Here is a 27,267-nt window from a genome sequence, read left to right on the forward strand (position 1 = left end):
AGCTACATTAACCAAGAGCTCTGGTCAAGGCGATAAGCTTTTAAATTAAAAGCGCGATGAAGTCGTAGCGATCATCACGGGTATGCATTCGACATGCAGCACTTATGAGTTTGAGGTGCAGAAAAGCCATGTTGGAAAAAACTGACTCTTTATCATCTTCATATAGCAAGCCATGAGTTAGTTGCAGTAACAGCCGAAGCGTATCTTGAATAAATGTTTCTCAGCCTGGTGTGGGTAACGTGAAAGTAATTAGCGTATTCACTCTATTTCTTCTTTTCGTAAAATATCTGGGACAGCGCGAACGCAGTCCCAACTACCAAAAATTATGCACCCCAAGCAACCGCGATTTGCGGATGTGGCGAACGTCAACCCTCCGAAGTGCAATGGAAGGCCTCTGCTCGGGGGAGCCTCCTTATTGATCAAGGCATCCCCAGTGCCAGGTAAGTATGCGAGCAATCAGCCTGCGAAACTTCATATCTATCATTCTCCAATTCTAAAAGTGGTAACTTGACTTGACGAAAATGATTTTATATCCATGCAGATTCTTGAATTTCATTGGCAATCCGAAGATCGACTTTAGATTTCCTCCACACTGTTAAAACAAATTTTCCCATTCTATCGTAACACAATATGACACGTCAGTCAGACAAGAAGAATTTTAAGAATCACTCCTTTCTTTTGTGGGAAATTTTCAGAAGCAAAAATATTTACAGGACCATAATACTATCAATCCAAGTGATGAGCAACGGCGATATGCAGAAATGGAATGTCTTGTGTAAAAAAGAAAGGCTGTCTTTTGGTGAGAGAATAATGCATCTTCTAATCTCTCTGGTGATTGAAGAATTTTTCTCTTCGAAGTAGTTAGTATCTTCGCTTTTCATTGGAATTCATAATAGGTGTTTTATTTGCATTTTGTTCTATTGTGTTGTCGTCTCAGTTTTGCACATTTATTTGTATCTCGAAAAAGAGTAGCACGTACAGATGATTTCGATGTATGGCGATAGCACACGACATGAAAAATGAGAAAATGGAAGGAAAAAAATGAAAATACCTCGGACGGATATATATATATTTTTTTTAAATCAAAACAAAATTTTAATTAGCAAGTTTACTTTCAATCCGGAAATCGCATATCGTTTTACACTTTGGATGGCACTCTTCTGTTATGCATTCGTTTCTTGAAATGGTGATATTCCGAAAGAGAAGAACATGGCTTTGCAACTTTTAAAATGTTCGATGTCGATTTCTGGCCGAATGTCCGGCAATGCTCAAATGAAATCTGAAATAATCATTCAGCATTGCCCCTCGTAAACATGCAATTTCCGGTGCATTACCACTATGTAAATAGCAGAGCTACGGTAGGGTATATATAGGAACCGGCACTGAAATGTGTTTGTACTCGCTTCGGCAGTAAATATACTAAAATTGGAACGATACAGAGAAAATTAGCATGGCCCCTGCGCAAGGATGACACGCAAAATCGTGAAGCGTTCCACATTTTTTGCTTGATACTAATTTCCTTTGGAGAATGTTCTTGTTACGTGTCAGATAAGTGCAATGTCTCGTCAAAGTGAAATTTAAACAAATTAGATTTCGAGCACTTTGTTAATTTCAATAAGTCTTTTATAGCAATTAATATGTTTTTAGTATTCAAAAATAATTTATGAAATTTGAAATGAGGGTTTCACTTCTCGGAACATTATAAGAACTCGCAATTTTATGCAGTGTTATCGCGACTAAGACAAAACTACTGCTGCTCTTCAAAATTGATAACAAGACGGGGAAAGTTGGGAACACTAATTATCATGAATGAAGAAAACGCTAGAAACTTAAAATTGGAGGAGGAAATTTTTAAAAGAATCATTTTGAGGGAGAGGATGATTAAGTGTTTTCCAGGTTAGCAATTTCTATCTTGCCGATAACAAATTAGTAATTCGCCAAAAATATATTGAGATTATTTGCGGTCAGAATGAGGGAATAATAATTATAAACAATATTTTCGAAAATTCAATTATTTGCTCTAAAACTAAACTAAATTTAATACTGGAAGACTGGTGTGTTCCTAAAAATAAACATAGGCTTGGAAAAAAAAATTAAACTGAAATTTATGAAATTTTTAAAATGAAATTTCTATTTCTAATTTTTATCGACTGAAGGTACTCAGTACTATCTATTCGGAGAAAAAAGTAGAAAACTTTTAATTACCAGTTCGCATACCTCTAAAATTGAAAGCATTATTTAAATTGAAACTTTTTCTATAACTCACGGGAGCGCGAAGCTTTCAGGCCCGTTTCCCATGATCGCTCGTCTCCGCGATCGCAGATCTGGTGTGAGAGGTGTCGGCTCAGCTTCATTCCTAGGTGCTCCCACCGTCTCTCAATAGGCGGTTGAGATTTCTTGTGACAGGATATTATAAAACTTGTTCAGTTTTCAGGTGTTCGGCTCTTTCTCCAACTCTCTCTCTTGTTAGGGTGTAGGTAATAAAAAGACGACCCTGAACACTTGGCGCTCCCTCCGCGTGGCACTGCAAGGTGCAGTTTAACCCTCTTTTACTGCAGCTATAAAAATTTTAAATGGAGGATCTGATGTTTCCAGTGCTCTTACTATAGTTTCTCAATAATTTGTTTCAATTATTTGATTAGTTTCGATTCAAGAGAAATTAATTTTACGAAAATTTCACAGCACAAAAATAATCTTTGCATCATCTTAAAGTTTAAAAAAATTATTTAATTTTTCTATGATAATGTTTGATAGTCACATACTTCCAATGATATTTTGGCACAACACTGTTTCTGGTTGAATTTTTCGTTCCTTTCCTTTGTCAATATTTAAAAAAGAAAAGAAAAGACTCTGATCATATTTTAAAACAATGCATTACTTTACTGAAGCGAAACTCAGATTCCAACATTGCTATGAATATTTCATACAAGCTTTTGTCTATTATTGCTGATGATAAAAATGCGAAGATTCGTCTCGTATCATTATACATTCTCAGTACTTTTCAGTGCAAGGTCTATTTTCATTATATGGTTCGAAACTTTAGTGTGCTTATATTATACGTTTAACATTACAATCAATGTATGGGTGTGTGTGTGTGGGGGGGGGATTGTAAATTGCCCTCATTTTCAAATACCGGATATCTTTCCTGAGATGTAATGGGATGTATAAAAATAAAAACAAAAAATTAGGGAAATGCCTAGCACCGTGAACAGAATGGTGTAACACTCCTACAGTATATCAATTATATGACTGTCAAAATTTGAAGTTCGGGGGTATTTTAATGAGAAATCTATTGAGATAAAGTTACACATATACTATTATTTATCTGAAATTTTTAACAACCGTTAATTCCATCGGACCGACTGATCGTCAAAGGCGGTTAGAATTACAGAAAATTTCTAACAAAAGAGTATTTTTATTTTTTCGAAGGTTATAAGCGCGTAGCAAAACGTGGACCGAAAGGGCATAGTAACGTTTACGATGTCATTTCGAATGAATAGAGTTTAATACCCGAGAGCTTGCAAACGCCTCCGAAGTGTGGCGCAGCGATCGCTCAAAGAGTAAATGCGAAATACATTATTCTGCATGTGATTGCTCTTAATGAATATGATCGTTCTAAATTAGCGGTTTAATTCGCAATAATTTGAAGCCAAATAAATTGCATTGATTCTGGATGTAGTACGGAAAATCACGAACTTATATTATTTATAAACAAAGAATAGATGGCGCTCGCTACCTTTCATTTTATGCGACGACTTTCGTACTACTCACTCGAACACTACGAATGCATTTACTTCTAATTGTCAATGCACATTTTCCTTTGAACACTTTCTCTTAATATAGCTTTTGAAATTTTTAATCTAATTATGAATATATAGGCATATTATTCCTTTTAATACAGCTATTTCTTGTTATTTTGTTTTTTATGCATGTTTCAAAGTTCGAATCGTCTTCTTATCATTAAATTTAAAATCTAGAAAACCACATAATTGGTTTACATAATAATTGATCCAAAATGTCAAGAAAGATCACCATACGTGGACAAGTGCAAATGATTTCGTGATGCTGGAGAAAAAATCATGGATGCCAAACCAAAAGTTGATTGTAATAAATTCCCTTTGAAATTTAATAACTTTTATTCGAATAAAATACATCAGTAATGCTTTACATCGACGGATCCTACTGCATTTTAAACATGGCAGTAGAATATTGTATGAAAGATTGCACAAGTAGTTGTGCCTGAGATTTGCTTATCATCATTCTTAAAGGAGTGAATTGTATCATTTCATAAGTCGTGACTGTGGCAGTTGAGATGACTTTTCCCTTCGTAGACTCTATTTCCTCTGCAGATGCGAGTTGTAATGCGAAATCTGTTGTACGCTTTACGAATTTAATGCTGTAGCTACATTAACCAAGAGCTCTGGTCAAGGCGATAAGCTTTTAAATTAAAAGCGCGATGAAGTCGTAGCGATCATCACGGGTATGCATTCGACATGCAGCACTTATGAGTTTGAGGTGCAGAAAAGCCATGTTGGAAAAAACTGACTCTTTATCATCTTCATATAGCAAGCCATGAGTTAGTTGCAGTAACAGCCGAAGCGTATCTTGAATAAATGTTTCTCAGCCTGGTGTGGGTAACGTGAAAGTAATTAGCGTATTCACTCTATTTCTTCTTTTCGTAAAATATCTGGGACAGCGCGAACGCAGTCCCAACTACCAAAAATTATGCACCCCAAGCAACCGCGATTTGCGGATGTGGCGAACGTCAACCCTCCGAAGTGCAATGGAAGGCCTCTGCTCGGGGGAGCCTCCTTATTGATCAAGGCATCCCCAGTGCCAGGTAAGTATGCGAGCAATCAGCCTGCGAAACTTCATATCTATCATTCTCCAATTCTAAAAGTGGTAACTTGACTTGACGAAAATGATTTTATATCCATGCAGATTCTTGAATTTCATTGGCAATCCGAAGATCGACTTTAGATTTCCTCCACACTGTTAAAACAAATTTTCCCATTCTATCGTAACACAATATGACACGTCAGTCAGACAAGAAGAATTTTAAGAATCACTCCTTTCTTTTGTGGGAAATTTTCAGAAGCAAAAATATTTACAGGACCATAATACTATCAATCCAAGTGATGAGCAACGGCGATATGCAGAAATGGAATGTCTTGTGTAAAAAAGAAAGGCTGTCTTTTGGTGAGAGAATAATGCATCTTCTAATCTCTCTGGTGATTGAAGAATTTTTCTCTTCGAAGTAGTTAGTATCTTCGCTTTTCATTGGAATTCATAATAGGTGTTTTATTTGCATTTTGTTCTATTGTGTTGTCGTCTCAGTTTTGCACATTTATTTGTATCTCGAAAAAGAGTAGCACGTACAGATGATTTCGATGTATGGCGATAGCACACGACATGAAAAATGAGAAAATGGAAGGAAAAAAATGAAAATACCTCGGACGGATATATATATATTTTTTTTAAATCAAAACAAAATTTTAATTAGCAAGTTTACTTTCAATCCGGAAATCGCATATCGTTTTACACTTTGGATGGCACTCTTCTGTTATGCATTCGTTTCTTGAAATGGTGATATTCCGAAAGAGAAGAACATGGCTTTGCAACTTTTAAAATGTTCGATGTCGATTTCTGGCCGAACGTCCGGCAATGCTCAAATGAAATCTGAAATAATCATTCAGCATTGCCCCTCGTAAACATGCAATTTCCGGTGCATTACCACTATGTAAATAGCAGAGCTACGGTAGGGTATATATAGGAACCGGCACTGAAATGTGTTTGTACTCGCTTCGGCAGTACATATACTAAAATTGGAACGATACAGAGAAGATTAGCATGGCCCCTGCGCAAGGATGACACGCAAAATCGTGAAGCGTTCCACATTTTTTGCTTGATACTAATTTCCTTTGGAGAATGTTCTTGTTACGTGTCAGATAAGTGCAATGTCTCGTCAAAGTGAAATTTAAACAAATTAGATTTCGAGCACTTTGTTAATTTCAATAAGTCTTTTATAGCAATTAATATGTTTTTAGTATTCAAAAATAATTTATGAAATTTGAAATGAGGGTTTCACTTCTCGGAACATTATAAGAACTCGCAATTTTATGCAGTGTTATCGCGACTAAGACAAAACTACTGCTGCTCTTCAAAATTGATAACAAGACGGGGAAAGTTGGGAACACTAATTATCATGAATGAAGAAAACGCTAGAAACTTAAAATTGGAGGAGGAAATTTTTAAAAGAATCATTTTGAGGGAGAGGATGATTAAGTGTTTTCCAGGTTAGCAATTTCTATCTTGCCGATAACAAATTAGTAATTCGCCAAAAATATATTGAGATTATTTGCGGTCAGAATGAGGGAATAATAATTATAAACAATATTTTCGAAAATTCAATTATTTGCTCTAAAACTAAACTAAATTTAATACTGGAAGACTGGTGTGTTCCTAAAAATAAACATAGGCTTGGAAAAAAAAATTAAATTGAAATTTATGAAATTTTTAAAATGAAATTTCTATTTCTAATTTTTATCGACTGAAGGTACTCAGTACTATCTATTCGGAGAAAAAAGTAGAAAACTTTTAATTACCAGTTCGCATACCTCTAAAATTGAAAGCATTATTTAAATTGAAACTTTTTCTATAACTCACGGGAGCGCGAAGCTTTCAGGCCCGTTTCCCATGATCGCTCGTCTCCGCGATCGCAGATCTGGTGTGAGAGGTGTCGGCTCAGCTTCATTCCTAGGTGCTCCCACCGTCTCTCAATAGGCGGTTGAGATTTCTTGTGACAGGATATTATAAAACTTGTTCAGTTTTCAGGTGTCCGGCTCTTTCTCCAACTCTCTCTCTTGTTAGGGTGTAGGTAATAAAAAGACGACCCTGAACACTTGGCGCTCCCTCCGCGTGGCACTGCAAGGTGCAGTTTGCCCTCTTTTACTGCAGCTCTAAAAATTTTAAATGGAGGATCTGATGTTTCCAGTGCTCTTACTATAGTTTCTCAATAATTTGTTTCAATTATTTGATTAGTTTCGATTCAAGAGAAATTAATTTTACGAAAATTTCACAGCACAAAAATAATCTTTGCATCATCTTAAAGTTTAAAAAAATTATTTAATTTTTCTATGATAATGTTTGATAGTCACATACTTCCAATGATACTTTGGCACAACACTGTTTCTGGTTGAATTTTTCGTTCCTTTCCTTTGTCAATATTTAAAAAAGAAAAGAAAAGACTCTGATCATATTTTAAAACAATGCATTACTTTACTGAAGCGAAACTCAGATTCCAACATTGCTATGAATATTTCATACAAGCTTTTGTCTATTATTGCTGATGATAAAAATGCGAAGATACGTCTCGTATCATTATACATTCTCAGTACTTTTCAGTGCAAGGTCTATTTTCATTATATGGTTCGAAACTTTAGTGTGCTTATATTATACGTTTAACATTACAATCAATGTATGGGTGTGTGTGTGGGGGGGGGGGGATTGTAAATTGCCCCCATTTTCAAATACCGGATATCTTTCCTGAGATGTAATGGGATGTATAAAAATAAAAACAAAAAATTAGGGAAATGCCTAGCACCGTGAACAGAATGGTGTAACACTCCTACAGTATATCAATTATATGACTGTCAAAATTTGAAGTTCGGGGGTATTTTAATGAGAAATCTATTGAGATAAAGTTACACATATACTATTATTTATCTGAAATTTTTAACAACCGTTAATTCCATCGGACCGACTGATCGTCAAAGGCGGTTAGAATTACAGAAAATTTCTAACAAAAGAGTATTTTTATTTTTTCGAAGGTTATAAGCGCGTAGCGAAACGTGGACCGAAAGGGCATAGTAACGTTTACGATGTCATTTCGAATGAATAGAGTTTAATACCCGAGAGCTTGCAAACGCCTCCGAAGTGTGGCGCAGCGATCGCTCAAAGAGTAAATGCGAAATACATTATTCTGCATGTGATTGCTCTTAATGAATATGATCGTTCTAAATTAGCGGTTTAATTCGCAATAATTTGAAGCCAAATAAATTGCATTGATTCTGGATGTAGTACGGAAAATCACGAACTTATATTATTTATAAACAAAGAATAGATGGCGCTCGCTACCTTTCATTTTATGCGACGACTTTCGTACTACTCACTCGAACACTACGAATGCATTTACTTCTAATTGTCAATGCACATTTTCCTTTGAACACTTTCTCTTAATATAGCTTTTGAAATTTTTAATCTAATTATGAATATATAGGCATATTATTCCTTTTAATACAGCTATTTCTTGTTATTTTGTTTTTTATGCATGTTTCAAAGTTCGAATCGTCTTCTTATCATTAAATTTAAAATCTAGAAAACCACATAATTGGTTTACATAATAATTGATCCAAAATGTCAAGAAAGATCACCATACGTGGACAAGTGCAAATGATTTCGTGACGCTGGAGAAAAAATCATGGATGCCAAACCAAAAGTTGATTGTAATAAATTCCCTTTGAAATTTAATAACTTTTATTCGAATAAAATACATCAGTAATGCTTTACATCGACGGATCCTACTGCATTTTAAACATGGCAGTAGAATATTGTATGAAAGATTGCACAAGTAGTTGTGCCTGAGATTTGCTTATCATCATTCTTAAAGGAGTGAATTGTATCATTTCATAAGTCGTGACTGTGGCAGTTGAGATGACTTTTCCCTTCGTAGACTCTATTTCCTCTGCAGATGCGAGTTGTAATGCGAAATCTGTTGTACGCTTTACGAATTTAATGCTGTAGCTACATTAACCAAGAGCTCTGGTCAAGGCGATAAGCTTTTAAATTAAAAGCGCGATGAAGTCGTAGCGATCATCACGGGTATGCATTCGACATGCAGCACTTATGAGTTTGAGGTGCAGAAAAGCCATGTTGGAAAAAACTGACTCTTTATCATCTTCATATAGCAAGCCATGAGTTAGTTGCAGTAACAGCCGAAGCGTATCTTGAATAAATGTTTCTCAGCCTGGTGTGGGTAACGTGAAAGTAATTAGCGTATTCACTCTATTTCTTCTTTTCGTAAAATATCTGGGACAGCGCGAACGCAGTCCCAACTACCAAAAATTATGCACCCCAAGCAACCGCGATTTGCGGATGTGGCGAACGTCAACCCTCCGAAGTGCAATGGAAGGCCTCTGCTCGGGGGAGCCTCCTTATTGATCAAGGCATCCCCAGTGCCAGGTAAGTATGCGAGCAATCAGCCTGCGAAACTTCATATCTATCATTCTCCAATTCTAAAAGTGGTAACTTGACTTGACGAAAATGATTTTATATCCATGCAGATTCTTGAATTTCATTGGCAATCCGAAGATCGACTTTAGATTTCCTCCACACTGTTAAAACAAATTTTCCCATTCTATCGTAACACAATATGACACGTCAGTCAGACAAGAAGAATTTTAAGAATCACTCCTTTCTTTTGTGGGAAATTTTCAGAAGCAAAAATATTTACAGGACCATAATACTATCAATCCAAGTGATGAGCAACGGCGATATGCAGAAATGGAATGTCTTGTGTAAAAAAGAAAGGCTGTCTTTTGGTGAGAGAATAATGCATCTTCTAATCTCTCTGGTGATTGAAGAATTTTTCTCTTCGAAGTAGTTAGTATCTTCGCTTTTCATTGGAATTCATAATAGGTGTTTTATTTGCATTTTGTTCTATTGTGTTGTCGTCTCAGTTTTGCACATTTATTTGTATCTCGAAAAAGAGTAGCACGTACAGATGATTTCGATGTATGGCGATAGCACACGACATGAAAAATGAGAAAATGGAAGGAAAAAAATGAAAATACCTCGGACGGATATATATATATTTTTTTTAAATCAAAACAAAATTTTAATTAGCAAGTTTACTTTCAATCCGGAAATCGCATATCGTTTTACACTTTGGATGGCACTCTTCTGTTATGCATTCGTTTCTTGAAATGGTGATATTCCGAAAGAGAAGAACATGGCTTTGCAACTTTTAAAATGTTCGATGTCGATTTCTGGCCGAATGTCCGGCAATGCTCAAATGAAATCTGAAATAATCATTCAGCATTGCCCCTCGTAAACATGCAATTTCCGGTGCATTACCACTATGTAAATAGCAGAGCTACGGTAGGGTATATATAGGAACCGGCACTGAAATGTGTTTGTACTCGCTTCGGCAGTAAATATACTAAAATTGGAACGATACAGAGAAAATTAGCATGGCCCCTGCGCAAGGATGACACGCAAAATCGTGAAGCGTTCCACATTTTTTGCTTGATACTAATTTCCTTTGGAGAATGTTCTTGTTACGTGTCAGATAAGTGCAATGTCTCGTCAAAGTGAAATTTAAACAAATTAGATTTCGAGCACTTTGTTAATTTCAATAAGTCTTTTATAGCAATTAATATGTTTTTAGTATTCAAAAATAATTTATGAAATTTGAAATGAGGGTTTCACTTCTCGGAACATTATAAGAACTCGCAATTTTATGCAGTGTTATCGCGACTAAGACAAAACTACTGCTGCTCTTCAAAATTGATAACAAGACGGGGAAAGTTGGGAACACTAATTATCATGAATGAAGAAAACGCTAGAAACTTAAAATTGGAGGAGGAAATTTTTAAAAGAATCATTTTGAGGGAGAGGATGATTAAGTGTTTTCCAGGTTAGCAATTTCTATCTTGCCGATAACAAATTAGTAATTCGCCAAAAATATATTGAGATTATTTGCGGTCAGAATGAGGGAATAATAATTATAAACAATATTTTCGAAAATTCAATTATTTGCTCTAAAACTAAACTAAATTTAATACTGGAAGACTGGTGTGTTCCTAAAAATAAACATAGGCTTGGAAAAAAAAATTAAACTGAAATTTATGAAATTTTTAAAATGAAATTTCTATTTCTAATTTTTATCGACTGAAGGTACTCAGTACTATCTATTCGGAGAAAAAAGTAGAAAACTTTTAATTACCAGTTCGCATACCTCTAAAATTGAAAGCATTATTTAAATTGAAACTTTTTCTATAACTCACGGGAGCGCGAAGCTTTCAGGCCCGTTTCCCATGATCGCTCGTCTCCGCGATCGCAGATCTGGTGTGAGAGGTGTCGGCTCAGCTTCATTCCTAGGTGCTCCCACCGTCTCTCAATAGGCGGTTGAGATTTCTTGTGACAGGATATTATAAAACTTGTTCAGTTTTCAGGTGTTCGGCTCTTTCTCCAACTCTCTCTCTTGTTAGGGTGTAGGTAATAAAAAGACGACCCTGAACACTTGGCGCTCCCTCCGCGTGGCACTGCAAGGTGCAGTTTAACCCTCTTTTACTGCAGCTATAAAAATTTTAAATGGAGGATCTGATGTTTCCAGTGCTCTTACTATAGTTTCTCAATAATTTGTTTCAATTATTTGATTAGTTTCGATTCAAGAGAAATTAATTTTACGAAAATTTCACAGCACAAAAATAATCTTTGCATCATCTTAAAGTTTAAAAAAATTATTTAATTTTTCTATGATAATGTTTGATAGTCACATACTTCCAATGATATTTTGGCACAACACTGTTTCTGGTTGAATTTTTCGTTCCTTTCCTTTGTCAATATTTAAAAAAGAAAAGAAAAGACTCTGATCATATTTTAAAACAATGCATTACTTTACTGAAGCGAAACTCAGATTCCAACATTGCTATGAATATTTCATACAAGCTTTTGTCTATTATTGCTGATGATAAAAATGCGAAGATTCGTCTCGTATCATTATACATTCTCAGTACTTTTCAGTGCAAGGTCTATTTTCATTATATGGTTCGAAACTTTAGTGTGCTTATATTATACGTTTAACATTACAATCAATGTATGGGTGTGTGTGTGTGGGGGGGGGATTGTAAATTGCCCTCATTTTCAAATACCGGATATCTTTCCTGAGATGTAATGGGATGTATAAAAATAAAAACAAAAAATTAGGGAAATGCCTAGCACCGTGAACAGAATGGTGTAACACTCCTACAGTATATCAATTATATGACTGTCAAAATTTGAAGTTCGGGGGTATTTTAATGAGAAATCTATTGAGATAAAGTTACACATATACTATTATTTATCTGAAATTTTTAACAACCGTTAATTCCATCGGACCGACTGATCGTCAAAGGCGGTTAGAATTACAGAAAATTTCTAACAAAAGAGTATTTTTATTTTTTCGAAGGTTATAAGCGCGTAGCAAAACGTGGACCGAAAGGGCATAGTAACGTTTACGATGTCATTTCGAATGAATAGAGTTTAATACCCGAGAGCTTGCAAACGCCTCCGAAGTGTGGCGCAGCGATCGCTCAAAGAGTAAATGCGAAATACATTATTCTGCATGTGATTGCTCTTAATGAATATGATCGTTCTAAATTAGCGGTTTAATTCGCAATAATTTGAAGCCAAATAAATTGCATTGATTCTGTATGTAGTACGGAAAATGATGAACGTATATTATAAAATCAAATTATAGATGGCTCTCACTAGCATTCTTTTATTGCGGTGACTTACTGAGCATTTGGTTGAATTCTACAATTGCTTCTAATTATCAATGCGAACTGTATATTTTCTATTGGATACTTTCTCTTTTTATTGCTTTTGAAACATTATAATAATAATTAATATCTCTATACGTGCAAATGTGAAATCTCGAAAAGCTGAAATTTGGATTTTCGATAATTGATCGAAAATGGGACAAAGAATTTTCCTATTGTATTCTTTATTTTATGAGTGTTATCAGTTTCTCATGTCTATAAATTTGATATCTCCACTATCGCATTTTTTGTTTACGGTATAATTAGACGAAAACGTAATGAGAAATGAATTATCTACATTAAATTAATGTAGATTGTCAGCAGTCTTGAATACCTGGATAGATGAACGTTATAAAGTATTCCAGACGATGGAGTAATGAACCCAAATATCAAAAGGAATTTGATAACGAAATATAGATCTGCATTATGTGTTTTGAAAAGTATTGAATTCATTAAACAAGGGATGTTCAATTTTCAATTAAAATCATAATCTTTTTCTTATCCAATAGTTTTTCAAAGAGTTACTGAAAAACCAAATATTTGATATAAATCGTTAAAGAATGGATTCTACTCCCAATGATCTGATTTAGCAGTATCAACTATCATGAAATAAACAGAATTATCTTAAATCTGGGCATAATTGCCAAATTTTTTAAACTAAGTTATTTTAGAAACTGTTGATTTCATTTCTACTTTATAGCCATCACCAAGTCATTTTCGAATCTGTTTTATAGAAAGAATGGGAAAAGTTCGAACCCTTTAATCCAATTCGCTATTTACAACTTTATTTATTTATTTATTTATTTTTTACGAAATATAGAGAAGATATTATAATTGTCAGAAAGTTAGAACTTGAGGTTTTGACGAATCGCCAAGTTTTAGACCTTCGAAACATTTTTTTTTTTTTGGTATTGTCTGTCTATCTGTCTGTAATCATGATAATACAAAAACACTTTGAATCGCACAGCTGAAATTTTGTATATGGAATTACGACCGAATTTGCAGATCTTTATCGAATTCTGAATGAAATCCACTCTCTGGATGTCTTTCTGTCTAGCTATTCAAGCGCAAGGGAATTCGAACTACAAGACACAAGGATAGATAAAATTTTGCATACAGGTGTAACATATATATTACAGATATCAGATTTTGAACCAAATCCGTAAAACGGTTGACCATCTGTCGGTCTGTACTTCGGTAAGCATGAAAACGTTATAACTCATAAATGAAATAACTCAAATCAATAAAATTCGGTATGTTATGTTGTGACTGCATCTGTAGTTTCGTCTTAGATTTTATTTAATGGCCCCTAAAGGAATATATTTGCATTGTAGATTTAATAAAAAATTAAACTCATGCCAAAAATCTATACTTTGTAATTATTGTTTACCAATGCCATGTAAGGTGTTCGCAGCTTATCCACAATTTTATGTAGTGGAAGGGGGCTGAGATTTTTATTAGAAGGTATTCGAGAAAGTTTCAAGAAGACCACATCCGCTTGCTTTTCTATTTATTTATTTATTCGAAGCAAATTGCTTGTTTGCTTTATTAAAAAATAATTGAAACTCCTGCCACTAATTTGATTATATATTTCTCATCTTTTTAAAAAATTATTTTTAAATATAAGATGCATGAAAATTTACGAGTAATTTAAATTATTCATTGCAACAGATTCTACAGGATATTTATATCTTCAATTAGTGCAGAGTTCTCTTAAATATATCTTGATTCTAACAAAGGATATTGCATCAAGTAATTGATAAAAAGTACCTCGGATTCCTTTTCTCATCTAAATTAGAAGTATAAATTTGTAGTCTCCCACGAATATTTAGGGAAACATTTTTTGTACCAATTGTTGCCAACGTTCCTTTATTATGCTTAGATGGCATGACGTTTCATATTAATTTTAATATTCTCTGTTCAGTGTTAAAGAAAATCTTTTAATTTTAAGAGAAATAACAATTTTTTGATTTATAATTTTTTCAAATAAATATAAATACTTTCCAAGTTTTTTTCTTTTAATATATGATTGAAGTTAATCAGCTCATAAATAAGATACGTAGGCATTGCAGAACTAAAATACATTCAGTCTAAGATTCGAAATCGAATATTTAGAATGAATTAACAATTTTATCTTTATGGAATCAACTCTACTTTGCAGTTGTAAATGTACAAAAATACAACATTCTTCATTTGGCTCAGAATCATAAAATCTGATTCTGAAACCTGATGACAGAGAGGGATCGAAATATCAGGTTTTTATTGATCAAATATCCATGAAATTCGCAGGTCGTACGTGAAATCCGTCGAAACATATCTTGACTGATGTGTTGTGGAAATATGGATAGAGATGGCGGTCTCGAAGTGGGGTAGTTTGGTCATGATTCAAAAATGCTTAGTTCATTCAAAAACAGCTCCTATGAATAGAACATGAATTTAACTGTGTTTGACCATATATAACATATGAACCATGGTATATATATGGTAAATATACCATGGCTCATAGGTTAATAATCAAGGTAACGAAGTGGCTAACTGATATTAACCAAGTAATTAAACGATTGTTGAATCACGTTATTTCCATAGTAGCCTAAACTCCTGGTATAATTTTCAATAATATAATGGATGTGAGTTCCGCTGCTTGTCAAAGTTACGATCAACAACTTATTACGATGATTCTTGATGAAAAAAATTCCTTTGTAATAAATCTATTTATGAGAAAGCATGCAAATTTATTGTACATCATCCTTGGAGCTTTTCCTTAAAAATTAATATGAGATCTTCAACTACAGTTTCTACAATTGTTACATTGAAATACACCAAACAAAAATTGGTCAATAATATTGGTATTGATAGAAATTTTTTAAATGTTCTTCTCGAAACCTTATTTATATTTTAATAATCATAGATTGTAAGAGGCCAGCCATTTGACTTGAACAAATCATACCGGTCTGTAAGATAAAGGTGGGTTCACACGAGGCCAACTATTGCGCGCAATAGAAGGTCACGCCTACTTCAGGAAAATCACGTGACCGCAATGGGACAATGGAAAATGGTTGTCCCGTCGGGACAACTATTAGCCATTGTCCCATCGCCGTTGCCTCAACTGTTCACACGGGGACAATACAGGGACAACAGTAGAGAGACAACAATTGCGCGCAACTGTTAGCCTCGTGTGAACCCACCTTAAGCGAGGAGATACTCAAGTATAGAACTTTGGGAAATGCACAAAGAGAATGCTGATTGAATGATTTGCCGGTAGTTTTTCTTTTGCTCCTGCACTTTTTTTATGTCAATTTTCCGATTGGTAATGAAGTTATTCACATATTTTCCTACTGTGTTTGAAGAATATCGTCCATGTGTGGTGTGTAGTAATATTACAAATATCGCCCGTGTGTGATGTGTAGGAATATTAGGAAGTTATTGGATACCTAACTATTATATAAATAATTAGCATTAAACAATCAGTCGCGAAAAAGTTTCATTTTTTACATAGCATTGACCTCGTTGGGCTTTTCAATTCATTTATTTAAATTATAAAATTATAATTAGGAAACCATTCCTGCATCATGAAAATTCAAAAGAAAAATGCTGTTGAAGTAAGTAATAATCCTTGTTTTTCAAATTAAGCTAACGTATTAAGACATTTAATCATTGTTGTTTAAATCATTCAGTAAGTCTCAACATATTACAATTTTTTTATATCTGAAATTATTTTATTTCCATTTATGAAATCGGGACATTGCCATTCACAACGCTTTCTAATTGGATCTGGAATGATGTTAGTTAGAATAATTGTTAAAAACTTTTTTTTTATTAAAAAAAGCGATGCGATTTAGAAATAATGTTTTATTATCTCAGCCTCAACGTTGAATTGTCTCAAGAATCATGTAATCTTGACAGCTCAGTATTTGAAACTGAAATTGGTGATAAGAGGATTATTAATTTGCATCCTTTATTCTATCATTAATCAGAATATATTTGGTTCACATTAGATCTATCTAAAATACAAATTTTCTCTTAGGTTATAGTAGAATAGAACTTTTTAAATTCAAAATAAGGAATTCTTTCCAATTATTCAAAATTCCTAAGCAAAATTATTTACTAAATCATCATGGCCAAAAGAAGTTAGTCCAAATATCTTGCGTATGTGTCAAAAATAAATGCTTTTTAGTACTTGCCTAACTCAAGGTTCCTATAGAAATTTTTTGAGGATAGCGAAATCATAGATTTTAGGTAGATTCTTTATTTGAATACTCACCTTTGCCATGGATTTCACGACCCTACTTTGGGATACTTTATTTTTATTTTAAAGATGCATATGTGTAATTTCCAGATGCATTATTTTGGGAACACGATAATGCAGTAATTTTGAATATATTTGAGCCTACTGATTAATATGTTTTTCAAGAGAATTTGAGATCGTCGATGGTTTACACACTTCAAAAAGTTAGAGGTGATGGGAGTTTGGATTTTCATTTCTCTTGACACTCTTTCTACTGATGATAGAAAGCTAATCTTAATTAGGCGAATTATTTTTTTAATTTTAATGAAAAGGAAAGATAAAACTTTCAAATAAAAGCTTTTTAACAGCTGCAGAACTTTAGAAATTAGTGTTGAAAACTGACTCTCAAGCCCCGAGACCAACTTCATAAACTTGATTGTTTAGGCTTAGGACTTACGCATAAGTTTCAGCCTGAAAAATTGCCTTTATCCTTAAAAAGGCAATATTTATAAATTTAGAAATGGAATTATCTAACGTGGTTGAAATTTTTCTTTATATCTTCTGAGAAAAGGAATCTATCTTTGTTTTGCTCCCAGAAAAAGGCTCGAATGGATAAAGATCCATGAAGCTCTGACATAGAACATTCGAATAGTTCTTGTATTCTTGTCATCATAAAATATTTTCATATTAGACAAAACAAGAAATGATTTTCCTTTTTGTATTAATATTCAATGCCATTTCATATGAATAAAATAATTTATTTTAGGATGAAACCGCATTAGTTCAGTTAGAACGTCGACATACTTTAAAAGAAGATACAAATGAAGTGGATTTGGAAGATAATCTTCGAAAAACGACTCGAGCTAATAGCTTGGGAGGTTTTGAAGAAGGCCGTTCGTCTACAGATATTGAAGCTGTAAATACTAAAAAGCAAAGCAAATGTACGAGAAAGCCCACAGTTATAACTGAAAGTGAATTATCTTCATCATCGCTCTACAAAGATAGAAAAGGTAATTGGTTTTTAATTTTTTGAAACTGTTTTGGAATATATTTCTTGAAATTGGAATTATACTCATATTTGATCAGTTGACTCAATAATATTGTATTAGAATATATATCGCCGTCCTCTCGAATGGCATAATTTTTCCATTGCTGATGGGCATTCTTTATCCATCAAGTAAATAGATTAATGTTTAAACTCTTTTGTTTAAAGAAATATTTTTTAGCATCTTGAAATTTACAAAAAATATGCATTTATATTATTTGCACTTGTGTGTTTTCAACATGATGGCTGGCAATATCTGCAAATTATGGCAAACGTGACGGTATATGTTAAAAAAATTTGTTCAGATTATTCAAAACCTAGGAAGAAATAGGTAGTACCTATTTCCTTGGTAGTAGCTTCCTTGCTAAGAAATGACTTAAAATAATTTTCATTACTTCTCTATTTAAAAGTGAATTAATGAATTTTTTTTTTCTTTTTGAAGATAACATTGGTGCACTTTCTTGCACCAAAACCATCCTTTTACCATTTTGAAATTAAAAATAAAAAAGCAAGCTTATCCGTAATATAAATTTTATTACTATAGATTTTTTAAAAATTTTTTTTATACATTTTAAAATATTTTACAATTCTTTTCATTGTTTCAGTTCTTCGGTTTATTCTAATGAGCATTGTGACGATATTAAATATATTGTTTTGTGATCATGTGATGACTACTCTATAATTAAGAGTCTTAAAATTATAGACAATTCAAGTTTAAAATATTACCATTTTAATACGATGCTTCCTATCAAAGGTTTGAACCTTTTATAAATTTTAAATAATACAACGATTTTGAAAGGCTTTGAAATATATTGTTTATTATTTTTATCTTTAAATATTTAATATGGCCTTCTCAACTCAAAAAGCATGTCTTCTTATTTACGATTGTAGATCGAAATCTGTAAAAATATTCAAATATTTTACGCAAGTCTACTTGTGAAATTATTACAATTTGCTGCAACATTAATTGTTGCCAGTAAATATATCCAAGAACAGGGACAGAGCAAAGATGGTGTCTAAAAGGGGGGAGCACTTAAATTCGATTAAATTTTTTTCCTTCCTTCAGGAAGAATGTCTATTGTAAATAGCATCCTTTTATAAAATATTAATAGAAGAAATTATGAAGAGTAAAATTGGTTCGTTATTTCTGTCTCAAAATATGCACACTAACGATTTGTAATATAATCCAGAAATCTACTTAAGATTAATTTATGAATCAGTGAAGAAACATCTATGACAATAAATTATTTTAAAAATAACAATTCTTTTTTTATATATATGATTGATTTAAATTGTGCACTTGTTTTATGTAAAAATGTGTCGGTATTTTTCTGTTTTTGAAATACAGTTTTTTCCTCTATTTTTTAAAGATCCTAACTTGTTCTTGATTCCGATTATTTACCTATTTTTTTTTTTGTAAATATTCTTTTCTTGTTATCTTCATAACATCTCAAATTAAAATCTATTGAATTAATTAGCTATTTTGTCTTATAAATGCAATATTTTTACTTTCATGCATACAAAATACACAAAGAGTCGGAAAACAAATCAAGTCGGCAACGTTCGAGCGTTAAAATTTGTAGTCGGCAACAAACAAATCAAGCTTGAAATTTTGAAAAACTCTTCACTTTTCAAACTATACTTATCTCGAAAAATACATTTTTAAAATTACGTCTGTCTGTCTGCGAGTACAATAGTTGAAAAACTACTTTGAGATAAATGGGTGGAATTTGATGCATGGTCTTGACCCCAAACTCGTAGATTTTAATCAAATCTTGAAATAAATCAATTCAGATGAAGTCTGTCTGTGTGAGTATAGATGAGTTCAATAGCTATTAAAAATAAACAACTAGATAAATAAAATTTGTTTTACAGATTTAGTTTCTATAACGTAGATCTGTATGAACTTTTGAAACAGAAGGTTGATCGTTTGTCAGCTTGTGCCTTGCCATAATTGAAAACGCGATAACTGAAAAATGCCAGACCTTAAATAAATAAATGAAATTCGGAATATGATCGTGTGACTACAACTGTAATTTCCCTGAACGTTTCAAATTTTCCCTTGAACGTGTCAAATTTTAGTTTCAATCGGTCTTAAAAAAGTTGTGTAATGCAGAGTCAATGTTTTAGTATATATGATCTAATTGCATACGAACATTTTATCGTAAAAACAATTGTCAAAGATCATAAAAAAATCGCTAGATTCACCCTAAGACCGATCGTAATTCACCCACAGATTCGTTACTATATGGTTTGCCAATGCCATGCTGTTAATATACAAATAACTATTATTTTTAATTTTTAAAATTTTTTTTGCTATATTAAACATCCACGTCTCCATGTGAGAAAATAAAAATCTGAGCATTCGTGGTGTTCACGGACTTGGCCAAATCTACAATTTTATGCGGAGGGTGGTAAAACACCTTTCATTAGAATGTGTCAGAAAGTTTTCAGATGACTATTTCCTCTGTTTATATAAACGATAACATACTGAGTATCAATGTAGCATTAATTACGCATAAAATAATCTTGAGGAGAGGATATTGACTTCTTCTATATAACCATGGGCGAAACTGGTATTCGCGATGTGGATCTTATTACATGAGATATTGAGAATTTTTTCTTATGAAATAAATTATCTATAGTCGATAAAGAAGTTATATTCCCGAAAGCCTTACCATTTCTCTCAAAAAATAATTTCCTTCCACGACTTGTAAGTCTAGATGAAATTCTGTCCCGAATTTAAATGTTTAATATCAATTTATATTCTTTCAATTCCTTTCAATTCCTCTGTTCCTTTTCTTGTAAATTTTTTATTTATTCCTTCTTTTTAAAGCCATTTTGTTATTACTTACAATAGATTTGTTTACTTCATTTTTATTAACAATATTAGTCATACTTAAATAAGTAGATAAATTTAAATTTGTTTGGTCTAGGCTGGTTTATAAATCGGAGTACATTTCTGTCAATCATTTGAAAGTGGCTCAAAAGATGTAATGTTTATTTGCGCACAAGGTGTGAAATACAGAATAAAATTTGGAAATTGCAGATTTGCAAAAAATTTCTTCTTGCAAGTAAATGTAGTTTTAAATGCTAGAGCGTTTGATTTTCCATTTGGATTTTCCTGTTGGCAAGATTTCGTGGTAAGGTTTCGTGAGCCGTAGGATTTCAGGTTCCAGACCCGATTCCATCGAAAAACCGTCGTGTAAGGGGGGTCTGTTGCACGTTAAATCAGTCAAGGCCAAACATCCTCCCACTGGTGTGGTGTGGTGTGGAGAGAGGGTGTCAGCTCAAGTGTTGTTCTCGTCATCTGACCGCGGTTCAAAATTACGAGGTTCTTCCCAAAATAATCTTAGTATTGCTTTACAACAGGACCTTAATATAACTAAACTTAATCCTGGTGGCAAGAACATACTTGGAAGAACAAATTTTCATTGTTTAATGAATCAAATGATTCTGCATCTTATTGAAGGCATTACTGTATTCTCACTATAGACTTATAAACTTCAAGATATTTCGTCATTTCTTTAAATCCATATTGCGTATAAAGAATGATAGGCACTTTTTTTTCTTTTTAAGAATTATGAAGGAAATCTGGTATATAATCTTTACACCGAATTTATAGATTTCTATCAAGTTTTGAGAAAATTCTGTTCAGAGGAAGTCCGGCTGTTACAAGTTAACAGATAACTACGAAACGCAAAGAAGAAAAATAAAAATACCATGTTTAGCATTTAAACTTTAGATATTTATCAAATTTTGCACCAAATCCGTCAAAGAGCTAACGTCTTTAATCTGTACATTTGTCTGCATGTTAGAATAATAATTCGTAAATGCAATGACTTTATCAAATTTGGTAGGTCTTTTAAAGAAAAACGAATATAAAACGAACTTGATTTTCGGATACTATAAGCGCATTTAATTTATAATGTATGCGAAGTAAAGTTTTTCAAATAACCCAATTCAAGCTAAGAATGATCAATTTTATTTGGACAGATTTCTTTCGAATCTCTTCCAGATAACAAAAACTCATATTAGAGCATAGGTTCCCAAAGTGGTCCAGGTGGACCCCCAAGGGTCCATAGGAGACGACACAGGGGTCCACGTAGATGTGAAAAGAAAACAAGGGTTCACAAGTTGTAAGTGGGGGTCCACGAAAAATTCTCTGGTTTTCATAATAAAGAACAAAAATTTTGGTTTGGATTTACCTATCAACGTAGGCAGGTAGCATCACACTAGGTAGGTACTCAAAAATATTCGAGACTCAGTTCAAACACAGAATTGAATAGAACAATAGATAATAGTACAAGTGTTCACCACATGTCGAGATTTGCAAAGTGGCGCCTGCTCGTCCGGGATGCTACTTTTTTTTCTTCTTAACACCCCAATTTAGGAGTTTTTTTAGGAGTTTTGGGAATACAGTAGAAATGTAGCAGCAGGGGGTCTACCGAAAGCAGTAAAACTTTGAAAGTGGTCCATGAGAAAAAAAAGTTTGGGAACCTCTGTATTAGAGGATTTGCCAACAGCTGATAACAAATATAACAGATGTAGCAATACAATATGTAGTAGTATATACGTAGTACAGAGAAAGTATAGTAATCGTCAAAAAATTCGAACTCTTGAGATTACGACGAATTTCTATGTTTTAGACCTCCACGAGTTAAAAACATTTTTGGGAAATGTCCGGCTGTCTGTGACAAAGTAAACTGAGAAACGATTTGAGCTAGACGGCTGAAATAGGGTGAATAGTCTTTCAATAAAATTTTCAGATTTCTATCAGATTTTGAATAAAATCTGTCCAGCGGAAGTCCGGCTGTTCGTATATAAGTTACGAACTACGATAATTACGAAATGAAGAGAACTAGATAGATAAGATTTGGTACACAGATTTAACATCAATAGTGCAGACACGTGTCAAATTTTCAACCAAATCCATTGAGTGGTTGACCATCTGTCGGTCTGTAATTTCGGAAATAAGTAAACGCTTTAACTCAAAAACGCAATGATTTAAATATATCCAATTTGGTATGAGAATTTATGAATTTTGAGTAAAAAATTTTCTTTTAATCGGTGGAGATAAACATTCTAAAAGCCAAATTTGATTTTTGGTAACGAATGGCAGGGATTAATCGCCAAATAACTAGATTCAGTTAAAATTCTAAATTTAGGCCTAAAAAATTATTTCGTAACTATTGTAAGCCAGTGTCATATAAGGCATTCTCTGGAATGACAAACTTAGTAGAGAGTATGAGAGAAAGTTTTAGGGAGACCACTACAGCTGTTTCAATTAGGAATATATGAAAATGTTTGATTAATCCAATCCATTATTGATTCATGTGTTCTTAATATAACCACCATTTGAAAAATGATAAAACAAGTTGGTGAAAGAATCGTTTTTTTTATTCTGACAGTTTTCCTTTGATCAATAAATTACTTATCTGGAGCTCATATATTTGGTAGATTAGAAGATACGTATGTTGAGAAATAGAATCTATATCTTATTTCACGTTGTAAATGCAGATTTTATGTTTAATATATATGGATGCTTTATTTAATTTTGATGGTATATTTTTCAATGTTTTATTTATAGTTTACTACAATTAACGAGTACTCTTCAATTTCCATCTTATTTCATTTCAAAAGCTTCAATTGGCCCTATACAGGGAAAGAGAACATAATAAATATTTAATCATTTTAATTTACTTAATTTTTTATTACTTTTAATTTAAATTTATTTAAACCTTTTTTCTTTCAAATAGCACTTTTTTTTTTATTAGCGCAAAATGAACAGTACAGGATTAGGATTAGCCATTTGCACTTTTATGTTAAGTATGACCAGCTATTTTGAAAAGTACATCGCTTTTATATTTGCTAAATAATGGTTATTATAAAATCTCTATAATAGCACACTCTCGTATTAACTTTTAAGAATTGTAACAAACCTAAAATTATTTTTGAGCTATTTAAACACTAAAAGGAATCCTTTCTCTCATATGTACAACTATGCATCTGATTACTTTTTCGGAATGCAAAGGATCAATGGCTTTTTCCTCCTTCATTTTACCAGTTATAACATGTAGGATTCGTAAAACAATAATTCTTAACTTTCTTTTAACAACAGTTTTGAGAAATTTGCCGTTTCTGCATGGCTTTCGAACTCTTATTCTCGAATTCGCCGAATGTGTTATGCATTCCTTTAAGTACTCTTTCGTTTCTTTGAAAGTATCAACTACAAATTGCTGTCTGCATGAGGTTAATATTTGCAAGCTCAAAATGTTTTTAACGAAAAATCATAACCCATTGACCCAAATCATAGTGAACCGATAATTCTTAATTCAATTGAACTCATATAAATAAAACTTCATTAATTCTCGACAATAATAAATTTCAGAATGATCCTCGTCCTTTTTACTTTCTCGTAACGTGATTTAAAGAAAGTATAATAATCGCCAATAAATTCGAACTCCAGATTTCGAAGAATCCCCACGTTTCAGAACCCTCTCCCCCAAGTTCGAAAAAAATATTTTTAGGAAAGATCCGTCTGTATGTGACAAAGGCAACTCAAGACCTCTTTGAGCCGGATGGTTGAAATTTGGTATCCGGGCTTTACTCTAAGTTTGCAAATTTCTATCAGATTTTGTGTAAAATCTCTTCAGAAGTCCGTCTGTCCTACTGTTCGAATATAAGTTAATACGATTATTACAAAACGAAGCTAGATAGATAAAATTCGTACACAGATTTAACTTCTATAGTGTTGAAACTGTCAAATTTTGTGTCAAATCCAACAACGGATTGTCTGTCGGTCTGTACATTCAGACCCATGTAAATGCGATAATTCAAAAACACGAAGACTTAAATATATCATGCGACTTTGTAACAAGTGCAGTTATATGTTTTAATCGGTTGAGGGAAGCATGTTAAAACACAAATTCGATTTTAGGATATTATTAGCGCATGGCAGGGATTAATCTAAATAACTCGCCAAGGATGGCACGATATATTCGGTAAGAATGCTAAATTCCTGCCAAAAGTTGATATTTCCTTTAACTATTGTACTCCAAACTACTGTACAGAACTTCCTTACCTATCAACTTATGTATTCATGAATAAAAAATCTAGTCCTGGACCGAAAAAAAAAAGACGATGGATTTCTTATCTTGTGTTAAATTATTATGCTATAACATTTTTTCTATTATCACAGGATCGTGATTTCTTAGAAGTGCATTTACCATTTTATCATTGTGTATTATGTTTCACTGTAAAAATATTTTTTCGTATGTATTTAATTAATGATATATCTTTTAACTTATCAGCTAAAATAAACTCGGACGATGAAAGTATCGAAGATCCAAGGTCCACTAGGCCACCTGAAAATCATGAAGACTTGGAACCCAGAACTCTGCGGGATCCTAACCTGAAGCCTGTTCCAGTTTCACATCGGCGTCCTCGCAAGAAGTCGTCTTGCTGCTGGTATTTCACAATTGTTTTAGTGATATTAATTGCTTGTTTAGCTGTTATGGCTGGCATTGGAGGTATCGTATTCATGGAATTTTTTGCGACTTACGATGTCGCGGATACTGGTACACTTGTGAAAAATGATGGAAATCCTTCAGTTTCAAAAGATAATTTTCAACATCCCTCCCACAGACAAGACAATTCACCGAAAAATGAGCCTGACAGACCGGAGAATATTTTAACAGATTTTATTAAAAATTCCACATTATTTTCCCTGGATAGTGATGTGTCAAGAAAAACTATAGTAATCACTTCACAGTCGGTGGAAGATAGTTTTCAAAGTCCAAAACTTACCAATACAAAAGACAGCAAAGGAAAAGAATTAAATAAGAATAAAAACAATTTTGTCTTTGAAAAGCAAGGTACAAAAATGGCTGAAAACCCTAGTACAGCAGAGCATTCAGATTTCTCAAGAAATATTAATAATCATATAAATAATTTGAATCTTCCGGTTTCAGATAAATTTGTAGCGATAAAAACGACCGCCAAAAATCAAGATTTAGTAAAAATTAAACCTAATGATCAAAATATAAATCATATCATGAACAAAACACCTGACGCACATGCAGATGAAAGTAACAAAGAAATGTTTGAAAATGGAAATATCATGGAGGAAAAGTCAAATTCCGAAGGAGAAGCTAAAAATGCTAGTGAAGAAATGTTCCTGCCTAAAAGGAATTTTAATGAAATGACTTCCCTTAAAAACACCGAATCAAGAACTGAGCAGGGGGATTCCGATATGTTGTTTAAAAGCCTTTCGACACAGAATCGCACCGAACACTTAGCTCATCTTCTATCGAATGATAATTCCCTTGGTCATATGAAAAATGCAATTGATGATAATCTTGAAGATAATTCATTTGACCATAGAAAGCATCCCATTGATCATGACCCTAAAGATGATTCCTTAGATCACACTGAATTTTCTATTGAACATAATTCTAAAAAGAACGATTCCATAGATCATGCTGAATTTTCTATTGATCAAAATCTTGAAAAAAATGATTCATTAGATCATGAACATTTAATTGATCATAGTTCCAAAGATAATTCCAGGGACCATGTTGAACATTCCATTGATCATGATTCTAAAAATAATTCTTTGGAAGATATAAAACATTTCATTGGTCATAACCCTGAAAATAATTCTTCGGATCACAATGAACATTCCTTTGATGATCAAGATAAATCTTTAAATGTCCAAAATGAAGATGCTAGAAACATGGATTCTGATGATAGTTCTTCTGAAGAACACTCACTAGCTGATGATCAGATTAAGAATTCTGATGATTCTGCTCAATTAGTATTTATTCGACCAGTAGTCGAATCAAAAGCTATTCCAGTTCCTCTTACATTCCTCCGGCGAATTGGATTCGACATAAAGAATCCAAATAGTCATCGGCCAATGACTGCCCAAGATATGGATATAAAGTTTTCTCTTGCCGAAGCTCTGAAATACTTGAGAACTCTTGATGCAGACGATAAATTACCAGCTTCCAGAGAGAAAACTGTCACCCGGAAAACAATAAATCAAACAGAAAGTGAGAAAAAGGAATTACCTTTGATAACAGAGCGTGAAGAATATTTGAATACCTTAAGGCAAAAGATCTTTGAAGAGAACTCATAATTTTTAAAATTTTAGATACTTTTTTAAGGCATTGCAGATTTTTACTGGGGAAGTGTTCATTTTTTAAATGCATATACGTTTATTCTCAAGTTTCATTGTATTTTATTACCATACATTTTAAAACACTTTTATAAATTAAGAGTTTTAAATTATTTTAAACGTTATGTAGTTTTATTACTTTTGGAAATCTTTATAAAAGTCTGGATTTTGTAAAATACAACTTCTTATTTATATATTCATGAACTTCAACTAATAATTTTTCATAGATTTTTAT

At 32.9% G+C, this 27,267-nt stretch overlaps 1 protein-coding gene and 6 non-coding genes across 7 annotated transcripts; 4 read left to right on the forward strand and 3 right to left on the reverse strand.

Moving 5' to 3' along the window:
• Positions 1–287: 287 nt before the first annotated feature.
• Positions 288–448, reverse strand: LOC129964405 (U1 spliceosomal RNA). The gene has a single exon (XR_008784183.1). It is a non-coding gene; the product is annotated as a U1 spliceosomal RNA (small nuclear RNA).
• A 947-nt stretch (positions 449–1,395) lies between these two features.
• LOC129964364 (U6 spliceosomal RNA) lies at positions 1,396–1,502 on the forward strand. Its single transcript, XR_008784145.1, has one exon. It is a non-coding gene; the product is annotated as a U6 spliceosomal RNA (small nuclear RNA).
• A 3,185-nt stretch (positions 1,503–4,687) lies between these two features.
• LOC129964406 (U1 spliceosomal RNA) lies at positions 4,688–4,848 on the reverse strand. Its single transcript, XR_008784184.1, has one exon. It is a non-coding gene; the product is annotated as a U1 spliceosomal RNA (small nuclear RNA).
• Positions 4,849–5,795: 947 nt separating this feature from the next.
• On the forward strand, positions 5,796–5,902 carry LOC129964362 (U6 spliceosomal RNA). The gene has a single exon (XR_008784143.1). It is a non-coding gene; the product is annotated as a U6 spliceosomal RNA (small nuclear RNA).
• Positions 5,903–9,087: 3,185 nt separating this feature from the next.
• On the reverse strand, positions 9,088–9,248 carry LOC129964407 (U1 spliceosomal RNA). The gene has a single exon (XR_008784185.1). It is a non-coding gene; the product is annotated as a U1 spliceosomal RNA (small nuclear RNA).
• Positions 9,249–10,195: 947 nt separating this feature from the next.
• Positions 10,196–10,302, forward strand: LOC129964365 (U6 spliceosomal RNA). The gene has a single exon (XR_008784146.1). It is a non-coding gene; the product is annotated as a U6 spliceosomal RNA (small nuclear RNA).
• Positions 10,303–15,830: 5,528 nt separating this feature from the next.
• Positions 15,831–27,228, forward strand: LOC129963916 (uncharacterized protein DDB_G0287625-like). The gene is made up of 3 exons (XM_056078510.1): positions 15,831–16,180; positions 17,573–17,816; positions 25,165–27,228. The coding sequence occupies exons 1-3, from the start codon at positions 16,151–16,153 to the stop codon at positions 26,991–26,993; spliced, it is 2,103 nt and encodes a 700-aa protein (XP_055934485.1). The 5' UTR covers positions 15,831–16,150; the 3' UTR covers positions 26,994–27,228.
• The last annotated feature ends 39 nt before the right edge of the window (positions 27,229–27,267 follow it).

The sequence above is a fragment of the Argiope bruennichi genome, chromosome 3 (assembly GCF_947563725.1).
Source record: "Argiope bruennichi chromosome 3, qqArgBrue1.1, whole genome shotgun sequence".
Lineage (NCBI taxonomy): Eukaryota > Metazoa > Arthropoda > Arachnida > Araneae > Araneidae > Argiope > Argiope bruennichi.